Raw genomic sequence first — 11,940 nt, 5'->3', positions numbered from 1 at the left:
TGGGGTTGTTTTCCAGGAGTTAGTTCCAGTGAAAGGAACTTTGAATGCTCCAGGATACCAAAACATTGTAGACAATTCCACGCTCCCAACCTTGTGGGAACAGTTTGGAGCGGGCCCCTTCCTCTTCCAACATGACTGTGCACCAGTGCACAAAGCAAGGTCCATAAAGACATGGATGACAAAGTCTGGTGTGGATGAACTTGACTGGCCTGCACAGAGTCCTGACCTGAAACCTGATAGAACACCTTTGGGATGAATTAGAACGGAGACTGAGAGCCAGGCATCAGTGTGTGGCCTCACCAATGCGCTTTTGGAAGAACGGTGGAAAATTCCTATAAACACACTCTGCAACCTTGTGGACAGCCTTCCCAGAAGAGTTGAAGCTGTAATAGCTGCAAAAGATCATATTGAACCCTATGGGTTAGGAATGGGATGGCACTTCAAGTTCATATGTGAGTCAAGGGCAGGTGGCCAAATACTTTTGGCAATCTCCCTTCCAACAACAAGGACAAATAGTTGTGGGTGTCATGACACTTCTCAGCCACTAGTTAATGCCAGAAAAAGCTATCATTCATTCCTATCCTGTGTTTTTGCATCGTTGGTCATTCAAATTGAAAAATCTGCCAACAAAGCGACTTAAATGACTTAGACAAACTTTAATGATCCACAAGGGAAATTGTTCCACACAGCTCAGTTACAATGATGGAAAGTGTAAGGATGGAAAGGACAATGCAGGTATAAATAGACAAAATATAGCAATATAATACATAATATTTACATAATATATGTACAGTATATTATATATATACTGATATATTATATTATGTCTACAGCATGTATACAATATAAAACAATTACCATGTACAATGCGATAAACAATGACATTATTGTTATAAAGATGTGTTTAAATGTGGTTTTGAAGACTTTTAGTGTTTATTATCAGTGTGTGTGTATGTGCAATGGCACCTTTACACCACTAGATGGCGACAGATTACAGTACTTATAACTGTCTTTTTAGCGCGTTTGTTTTCCGGCTAAGGAGGGTGTGAGTTTTTTTGGGGGGGAAATTAATTGTTCCCAAAATAATAACTTCTCAAAAGCAGCGTTGCTGTCAATTTTTGACCTTTTAATAGCTGTAATGACCTCATGTAAAGTATTTCACTTCCTTTTTGGAAATATTGCATATTTTGTGTTTTTCACATTATGAAAAATATTGTTTTTGGGGTTTTTTTTAAGCTAAAAGGGCATAAAACCTTAAAAATATAGACAAACGTTATATGTACGGGTAGGAATGAAGAAACAATTCAAGCGTTAAAAAAATGCTATACTCTACTGTTCTTCATGCTTAGGAGGTGTAACGTAGTTTTAAATGAAGTAGACTTGATTTAGCGCCGGGTTTTTTTGCTGGTTAACTGTTAGCACTTCCGTCAATCCAAATGTCAAAAACCTACATGTTATGATGTAAAATCACTACAGAACTGCCATAACACTTTCCGTACTTAGCTTGTAACGGGGTAGCATATTAACTGTTTGCACTTTAGACATTTATGTCAATGAAAATGTCAAAAACCTCCAATGCATTATGTAAAATCACTACAGAACTGCCGTAGCACTTTACGTACTTAGCGCTATCTTTTGCCAAATTAACGGAAATGTCTAAAGTGCTAACAGTTAACATGCAAAAAAGGATAGCGCTAAGTAAGGAAAGTGCTACGGCGGTTCTGTTGTGATTTTACATAACGCCATATCGGGTTTTGACATTACAAATTAACGGGAATGTCGAAAGTGCAAACAGTTAACATGCTACCCCGTTACGAGCTAGCGCGAAGTACGGAAAGTGCTACGGCAGTTCTGTTGTGATTTTACATAATGCCATATCGGGTTTTGGCGTTTCAATTGACGAAAATGTCTAAAGTGCTAACAGTTAACATGCAAAAAAAATAGCGCTAATTATGGAAAGTGCTACGGCAGTTCTGGAGGGATTTTACTAGAGATGTCCGATAATATCAGCCTGCTGATATTATCGGCCGATAAATCCTTTAAAATGTAATATCGGAATTTATCGGTATCGTTTTTTTTAAATTTATTTATTTTTTTTTTTTAAATTAAATAAACATAAAAAACACAAGATACACTTACAATTAGTACACCAACCCAAAAAACCTCCCTCCCCCATTTACACTCATTCACACAAAAGGGTTGTTTCTTTCTGTTATTAATATTCTGGTTCCTACATTATATATCAATATATATCAATACAGTCTGCAAGGGATACAGTCCGTAAGCACACATGATTGTGTGTGCTGCTGCTCCACTAATAGTACTAACCTTTAAAGACCTACTGAAAGCCACTACTACCGACCACGCAGTCTGATAGTTTATATATCAATGATGAAATCTTAACATTGCAACACATGCCAATACGGCCGGGTTAACTTATAAAGTGCAATTTTAAACTTCCCAGGAAACTTCCGCTTGAAAACGTTGTGGTATGATGACGTATGCGCGTGACGTCACGAGGTCAAGGGAAGTGTTTGGACCCAATTCAAATACCTCTGTTTTCTTCGACAAAATTCCACAGTATTCTGGACATCTGTGTTGGTGAATCTTTTGCAATTTGTTTAATGGACAATGGAGACTGCAAATAAGAAAGTTGTAGGTGCGATCGGTGGAGCGGCGGACTACAGCAACACCAACACCAGGAGGTTGTGTTGTGTTTTGAGCAGGATAGCAGACGCACTACAGTGAGTAAGCCCGCCGCCGCATCTAAGTTAGCTTCTGTTTTTTTAGCTTCGCCAAGCTGAATATTATTAAACGTGTATTTACATGTTCATGGTTTAATAGTATTTTTGATCTTCTGTCTATCCATGCAGTCAGGTTTTTTTTAATTTAGTTTCTATCTGCATTTGAGACTGCTATGCTATCACGTTGGCTACGTAGCTAGGTTAGCTTCTATTTTTTTTAGCTTCGAAAAGCTGAATATTATTAATCGTGTATTTACATGTTCATGGTTTAATAGTATTTTTGATCTTCTGTCTATCCATGCAGTCAGGTTTTTTTTAAATTTAGTTTCTATCTGCATTTGAGACTGCTATGCTATCACGTTGGCTACGTAGCTAGGTTAGCTTCTATTTTTTTAGCTTCGAAAAGCTGAATATTATTAATCGTGTATTTACATGTTCATGGTTTAATAGTATTTTTGATCTTCTGTCTATCCATCCAGTCAGGGTTTTTTTAATTTAGTTTCTATGTGCATTTGAGACTGCTATGCTATCACGTTGGCTACGTTGCCAGGTTAGCTTCTATTTTTTAGCTTCGCAAAGCTGAATATTATTAATCGTGTATTTACATGTTCATGGTTAGTAGTATTTTTGATCTTCTGTCTATCCATCCAGTCAGGGTTTTTTTTATTTAGTTTCTATCTGCATTTGAGACTGATGCTATCACGTTGGCTACGTTGCTAGGTTAGCTTCTATTTTTTTAGCTTCGCAAAGCTGAATATTATTAATCGTGTATTTACATGTTCATGGTTTAATAGTATTTTTGATCTTCTGTCTATCCATCCAGTCAGGGTTTTTTTTATTTAGTTTCTATCTGCATTTGAGACTGCTATGCTATCACGTTGGCTACGTTGCTAGGTTAGCTTCTATTTTTTTTAGCTTCGCAAAGCTGAATATTATTAATCATGTATTTACATGTTCAGTCACTGTGAATGTCCATTTCGCGTTCTCGACTCTCATTTTCAAGAGGATATAGTATCCGAGGTGGTTTAAAATACAAATCCGTGATCCACAATAGAAAAAGGAGAGAGTGTGGAATCCAATGAGCCAGCTTGTACCTAAGTTACGGTCAGAGCGAAAAAAGATACGTCCTGCACTGCCTCTCAAGTCCTTCACTGTAACGTTCCTCATCTACGAATCTTTCATCCTCGCTCAAATTAATGGGGTAATCGTCACTTTCTCGGTCCGAATCTCTCTCGCTCCATTGTAAACAACGGGGAATTGTGAGGAATACTAGCTCCTGTGACGTCACGCTACTTCCGGTACAGGCAAGGCTTTTTTTATCAGCGAGCAAAAGTTGCGAACTTTATCGTCGATTTTCTCTACTAAATCCTTTCAGCAAAAATATGGCAATATCGCGAAATGATCAAGTATGACACATAGAATGGATCTGCTATTCCCGTTTAAATTTAAAAAATTAATTTCAGTAGGCCTTTAACAGTTCATTTGACTCATTTTCATTCATTACTAGTTTCTATGTAACTGTTTTTATATTGTTTTACTTTCTTTTTTATGCAAGAAAATGTTTTTAATTTATTTATCTTATTTTATTTTATACATTTTTTTTAAAAGGACCTTATCTTCACCATACCTGGTTGTCCAAATTAGGCATAATAATGTGTTAATTCCACGACTGTATATATCGGTATCGGTTGATATCGGTATCGGTATTTAAAGAGTTGGACAATATCGGAATATCGGATATCGGCAAAAAAGCCATTATCGGACATCCCTAGATTTTACATAATGCCATATCGGGTTTTGACATTACAAATTAACAAGAATGTCGACCTTGCTACCTCGTTACAAGCTAGCGCTAAGTATGGAAAGTGCTACATGAAGGTTTCTGACATTTTGCTTGGTGAAAATGGCCAAAGTGCTAACACGGGAACCAGATAACACTCGGTGCTGAAACTGCCAGTGGTTTTAATACATGCCATATATGTTTAAATCCAGGGAAATTGCTAACTAATGTAATCCATAAGGTGAATTATTACCCTGAGACTTGAAGCTTTCAATATGTTTCACACTCCAAAGTACTCTGAGGAGCGGTAAAAGCTGCAAACCCTGGAAAAAAAGCACTTCCTGTGTGTGTAATGAGCAGGTGGCTTACCTTCCGGAAGGATCTGAAGTCGCCCACAATGAAATATTCCTTTCAAGCCAGCACAGATTTTTAATAGCTTTGCCAAGCATGCGATGGTTCACTCCCAGGCTGGAGTGGCTTTGAAAAAGGCTCTTAAAGCAGGAAGGCCCCAGTGGAAAAAGGCAACGATGCATTAATTGCTCCAGGGGGCCTTCACCTCGCGCTTACTACTGGGGGGAGAGGAGCACTTCCTGTCTGCTCCAATTAGGAAGCAGAGGAGAAGTCAGTGGAAAGACAACTGCCATACCTATTGCCTTTGTTCAGGTCCCAACCAGGACCGTCAGAACTTTGTGGCGACCAAGTTCAGACTTTTGTACTTTGTAACCCGACTGTGTGTCCGCAGAGGAGTGCCTCTGCCAGAACGGCGGCGTGTGCGTGGACAACAACGGGACGTGCGAGTGTCCCGCATCCTACACTGGCCTCTACTGCCAGCTGGGTAGGTACAACCACGCCCCCTATGGCTGCTGGTGGTATTGCACGTACACACTCAAAAGTTGTATCTTTGTTACTACAACCACGCCCCCTATGGCTGCTGGTGGTATTGCACGTACATACTCAAAAGTTGTATCTTTGTTACTACAACCACGCCCCCTATGGCTGGTGGTGGTATTGCACGTACACACTCAAAAGTTGTATCTTTGTTACTACAACCACGCCCCCTATGGCTGCTGGTGGTATTGCACGTACACACTCAAAAGTTGTATCTTTGTTACTACAACCACGCCCCCTATGGCTGGTGGTGGTATTGCACGTACACACTCAAAAGTTGTATCTTTGTTACTACAACCACGCCCCCTATGGCTGCTGGTGGTATTGCACGTACACACTCAAAAGTTGTATCTTTGTTACTACAACCACGCCCCCTATGGCTGCTGGTGGTATTGCACGTACATACTCAAAGTCGTATCTTTGTTACTACAACCACGCCCCCTATGGCTGCTGGTGGTATTGCACGTACACACTCAAAAGTTGTATCTTTGTTACTACAACCACGCCCCCTATGGCTGGTGGTGGTATTGCACGTACACACTCAAAAGTTGTATCTTTGTTACTACAACCACGCCCCCTATGGCTGCTGGTGGTATTGCACGTACATACTCAAAGTCGTATCTTTGTTACTACAACCACGCCACCTATGGCTGCTGGTGGTATTGCACGTACATACTCAAAGTCGTATCTTTGTTACTACAACCACGCCCCCTATGGCTGCTGGTGGTATTGCACGTACATACTCAAAGTTGTATCTTTGTTACTACAACCACGCCCCCTATGGCTGCTGGTGGTATTGCACGTACATACTCAAAGTTGTGTCTTTGTTACTACAACCACGCCCCCTATGGCTGCTGGTGGTATTGCACATACATACTCAAAGTTGTATCTTTGTTACTACAACAGCGATCCTGCTCAAATTTCATTTCATTTTTTGGAATATATGTCATTTATATTTCCTTACATGACTCAGAAGTCTACGGCTAAATATTTGGCTTACAAAGTTAGCATGCTAACAGTTAGCATATGTCAAGTAGGAAGTTATATGACTCTGAGGTGTACGCTGGCAACATTGGCATAGGTGTCTGTCCCCACCTGTGTCTGCCCCCACCTGTGTCCTTCCCCACCTGTGTCTGTCCCCACCTGTGTCTGTACCCACCTATGTCTGTCCCCACCTGTGTCTGTACCCACCTGTGTCTGTCCCCACCTGTGTCTGTACCCACCTGTGTCTGCCCCCACCTGTGTCCTTCCCCACCTGTGTCTGCCCCCACCTGTGTCCTTCCCCACCTGTGTCTGTCCCCACCTGTGTCTGTACCCACCTATGTCTGTCCCCACCTGTGTCTGTACCCACCTGTGTCTGTCCCCACCTGTGTCTGTCCCCACCTGTGTCTGTACCCACCTATGTCTGTCCCCACCTGTGTCTGTACCCACCTATGTCTGTCCCCACCTGTGTCTGTCCCCACCTGTGTCTGCCCCCACCTGTGTCCTTCCCCACCTGTGTCTGTCCCCACCTGTGTCTGTACCCACCTATGTCTGTCCCCACCTGTGTCTGTCCCCACCTGTGTCTGTCCCCACCTGTGTCTGTCCCCACCTGTGTCTGCCCCCACCTGTGTCCTTCCCCACCTGTTTCTGTCCCCACCTGTGTCTGTACCCACCTATGTCTGTCCCCACCTGTGTCTGTCCCCACCTGTGTCTGTCCCCACCTGTGTCCGTCCCCACATGTGTCTGTCCCCACCTGTGTCTGTCCCCACCTGTGTCCGACCCCAATTGTGTCTGTCCCCACCTGTGTCTGTACCAAACCTGTGTCCGTCCCCACCTGTGTCTGTACCAAACCTGTGTCTAGCCCCTACTGTTTCTATCCCCACATGTCTGTCCCCCTATGTATGTCCCCACCTGTTTCTATCCCCACCTGTGTCCGTTCCGACCTTTGTCCCTCCCCACCTGTGTCCGTCCCCACCTGTGTCCGTCCCGAGCTGTGTCCGTTCCGACCTTTGTCCGTCCCCACCTGTGTCTGTCCCCACCTGTGTCCGTTCCGACCTTTGTCCCTCCCCACCTATGTCCGTACCCACCTGTGTCCGTTCCGACCTTTGGCCGTCCCCACCTGTGTCTTTCCCCACCTGTGTCCGTCCCCACCTGTGTTTGTCTGTCCCCACCTGTGTCCGTCCCCACCTGTGTCTGTCCCCACCTCCGTCTGTCCCCACCTATTTCCGTCCCCACCTGTGTTTGTCCCCACCTGTGTCCGTCCCCACCTGTGTCTGTCCCCACCTCTGTCTGTCCCCAATTGTGTCCGTCCCCACCTATTTCCGTCCCCACCTGTGTTTGTCCCCACCTGTGTCTGTCCCCACCTGTGTCTGTCCCCACCTGTGTCCGTCCCCACCTGTGTCTGTCCCCACCTCTGTCTGTCCCCAATTGTGTCCGTCCCCACCTCTTTCCGCCCCCACCTGTGTTTGTCCCCACCTGTGTCCGTCCCCACCTGTGTCCGTCCCGACAGGGTGCAGTGTGACTGTAGCAGGTTGTGTGTGTGCAGAGATGACACAGACGCCGTGCGGCAACAACCGGCCGTGTCCTGACGGAGGTCCGTGTTTGGAGTACGGAGGAGCGTACCTGTGCACCTGTCAGACCAGCACCTCAGACCTGGACCACAGGGACCTGTACCCTTATGGTAAGATCCTGGTGCACCTGCCCGTCCCCACAGGATAGACGCTGTTTACCCTAGCAACAAAGACATTTGTAATTCAGCACAAGGATCGTGTTGGGTACCTTTGTAGGTGTCGCCCTGGACCATGGAACACAGTCAAGTGTTGCCTGGACCATGGGACACAGTCAAGTGTTGCCTGGACCATGGGACACAGTCAAGTGTTGCCTGGACCATGGAACACAGTCAAGTGTTGCCTGGACCATGGAACACAGTCAAGTGTTGCCTGGACCATGGGGCACAGTCAAGTGTTGCCTGGACCATGGGGCACAGACAAGTGTTGCCTGGACCATGGGACACAGTCAAGTGTTGCCTGGACCATGGGACACAGTCAAGTGTTGCCTGGACCATGGGACACAGTCAAGTGTTGCCTGGACCATGGAACACAGTCAAGTGTTGCCTGGACCATGGAACACAGTCAACTGTTGCCTGGACCATGGGACACAGTCAAGTGTTGCCTGGACCTTGGGGCACAGTCAAGTGTTGCCTGGACCATGGGGCACAGTCAAGTGTGGCCTGGACCATGGGACACAGTCAAGTGTTGCCTGGACCATGGGACACAGTCAAGTGTCGCCTGGACCATGGGACACAGTCAAGTGTCGCCTGGACCATGAAACACAGTCAAGTGTTGCCTGGACCATGGGGCACAGTCAAGTTTTGCCTGGACCATGGGGAACAGTCAAGTGTTGCCTGGACCATGGGACACAGTCAAGTGTTGCCTGGACCATGGGGCACAGTCAAGTGTTGCCTGGACCATGGGGCACAGTCAAGTGTTGCCTGGACCATGGGGCACAGTCAAGTGTTGCCTGGACCATGGAACACATTCAAGTGTTGCCTGGACCATGGAACACAGTCAAGTGTTGCCTGGACCATGGGACACAGTCAAGTGTTGCCTGGACCATGGGACACAGTCAAGTGTTGCCTGGACCATGGGACACAGTCAAGTGTTGCCTGGACCATGGGGCACAGTCAAGTGTCACCTGGACCATGGGACACAGTCAAGTGTCGCCTGGACCATGGGACACAGTCAAGTGTCGCCTGGACCATGGAACACAGTCAAGTGTCGCCTGGACCATGGGACACAGTCAAGTGTCGCCTGGACCATGGGACACAGTCAAGTGTCGCCTGGACCATGGGGCACAGTCAAGTGTTGCCTGGACCATGGGACACAGTCAAGTGTTGCCTGGACCATGGGACACAGTCAAGTGTTGCCTGGACCATGGGGCACAGTCAAGTGTCGCCTGGACCATGGGACACAGTCAAGTGTTGCCTGGACCATGGGACACAGTCAAGTGTTGCCTGGACCATGGGACACAGTCAAGTGTCGCCTGGACCATGGAACACAGTCAAGTGTCGCTCTGTGTTTTTCAGTACAGCCCCGCTCGGTCTGCGACTCCACGCCGTGTCTGAACGGCGGCTTCTGCTACGAGCGCCATGGCGGCTACACCTGCCAGTGCACGCACGGCCACTGGGGGAAGCACTGCGAGAAAGGTGAGGTCACACACCTGGACTCAATACTGACCCCCGCAGGACACTGTCAGAGGTGCACCTGTAATACACATGTTGACCACATGAGAGAGCTCGATATAACATAAATATACACCTAGGTACTAGATTCTAGTCTAACTAAAACTACATTCTGTGATATATTCTAATCTAAAACTACATTCTTTGATAGATTCTATACAAACTAAAGATAGATTCTATACAATTAATGGTTGGTACATATGCTAACTGTTAGCGAGCTAACATTCGAATGCTAGTTTTTTTCTAAAACTAGCAGGAGTTTCTGTGCTAGATTATATATAATGTAAAGATAGATTAAATTGTAGATTCTATACAATTTAAAAACGAGATTCTATACAATCTTAAAATAATTTAGTCTAACTAGTCCATACAATTTAAAACTAGATTCTATGATAGAGGATGCTAGATTATATACACAATAAATCTCGATTACATATAATGTAAAGCTAGATTCTAAAATAGATTCTATACAATCTAAAAAAATAATTTATATGATAGATTATATATAATGCAGAGTTAGATTCTATTCCAGGATTTGTGCTAGATTTTATACAATCTAAAACTAGTCTATACGATCTAAAGATAGATTCTATGCTAGATTATGATAGATTCTATACATTATAAATCTAGATTATATGATCAATCCTATACAATCTAAAAATAGATGACATTTTATGTAAAGAACATCTACAATCTAAAACTAGATTCTTTACTTTTGGCGATACGGTTTTATGATAGATTATACATATTGCAAAACTAGATCATATTCTCGATTCTGTGCTAGATTCTATACGATCTAAAAGTAGACTCTATGATAGATTATGTACAATCTCTAAAACTAGAATCTATGATAAATTATATCTAATCTAAAACTAGATTCTATGATAGATTATATATAATCTTAAAACTAGATTATATGTTAAATTATGTCTAATCTGAAACTAGATTATATTGTGAATTATATATAATCTAAAACTCCATTCTATGATAAATTATGTACAATCTAAAACTAGATTCTATACAATCTAAAACTAGATTCTTTACTTTTAGCTATACGATTTTATGATAGATTATATGTATTGCAAAACTAGATCATATTCTCGATTCTGTGCTAGATTCTATACGTTCTAAAAGTAGACTCTATGATAGATTATATACAATCTAAAACTAGAGTCTATGATAAATTATATGTAATCTAAAACTAGAATCGATCATAAATTATATATAATCTAAAACTAGAATCTATGATCAATTATATACAATCCAAAACTAGATTCTATGATAAATTATATCTAATCCAAACTAGATTATATGATAAATTATATATAATCTAAAACTAGATTATATGATAAATTATGTACAATCTAAAACTAGATTCTATACAATCTAAAACTAGATTCTTTACTTTTAGCTATACGATTTTATGATAGATTATATGTATTGCAAAACTAGATCATATTCTCGATTCTGTGCTAGATTCTATACGTTCTAAAAGTAGACTCTATGATAGATTATATACAATCTAAAACTAGAGTCTATGATAAATTATATGTAATCTAAAACTAGAATCGATCATAAATTATATATAATCTAAAACTAGAATCTATGATCAATTATATACAATCCAAAACTAGATTCTATGATAAATTATATCTAATCCAAACTAGATTATATGATAAATTATATATAATCTAAAACTAGATTATATGATAAATTATGTACAATCTAAAACTAGATTCTATACAATCTAAAACTAGATTCTTTACTTTTAGCTATACGATTTTATGATGGATTATGTATATTGCAAAACTAAATCATATTCTCGATTCTTTGCTAGATTCTATACAATCTAAAAGTAGACTGTATGATAGATAATATACAATCTAAAACTAGAATCTATGATAAATGATATCTAATCTAAAACTAGATTCTATGATAGATTATATATAATCTTAAAACTAGATTATATGATAAATTATGTCTAATCTGAAACTAGATTATATGATGAATTATATATAATCTAAAACTTCATTCTATGATAAATTATGTACAATCTAAAACTAGATTCTATACAATCTAAAACTAGATTCTTTACTTTTAGCTATACGATTTTATGATAGATTATATATATTGCAAAACTAGATCATATTCTCGATTCTGTGCTAGATTCTATACGTTCTAAAAGTAGACTCTATGATAGATTATATACAATCTAAAACTAGATTCTATGATAAATTATATCTAATCCAAACTAGATTATATGATAAATTATATACAATCTAAAACTAGATTATATGATAAATTAT

The 11,940-nt window shown here is 41.5% G+C and overlaps 1 protein-coding gene across 1 annotated transcript in view; it reads left to right on the top strand.

Moving 5' to 3' along the window:
• LOC133644687 (sushi, nidogen and EGF-like domain-containing protein 1) overlaps positions 1–11,940 on the top strand; it is a 121,804-nt gene that overhangs the window by 62,313 nt on the left and 47,551 nt on the right. The window contains exons 10-12 of the mRNA XM_062039378.1: positions 5,267–5,359; positions 7,940–8,074; positions 9,479–9,598. Of these exons, the coding sequence (XP_061895362.1) occupies positions 5,267–5,359; positions 7,940–8,074; positions 9,479–9,598 (348 nt within the window). The remainder of the gene's footprint in view (positions 1–5,266; positions 5,360–7,939; positions 8,075–9,478; positions 9,599–11,940) is intronic.

Source organism: Entelurus aequoreus, linkage group LG27, assembly GCF_033978785.1.
Source record: "Entelurus aequoreus isolate RoL-2023_Sb linkage group LG27, RoL_Eaeq_v1.1, whole genome shotgun sequence".
Taxonomy (NCBI): domain Eukaryota; kingdom Metazoa; phylum Chordata; class Actinopteri; order Syngnathiformes; family Syngnathidae; genus Entelurus; species Entelurus aequoreus.
The sequence above is the reverse complement of the archived record's forward strand: the minus strand, read 5'-3'. Positions and strand labels throughout refer to the sequence as shown.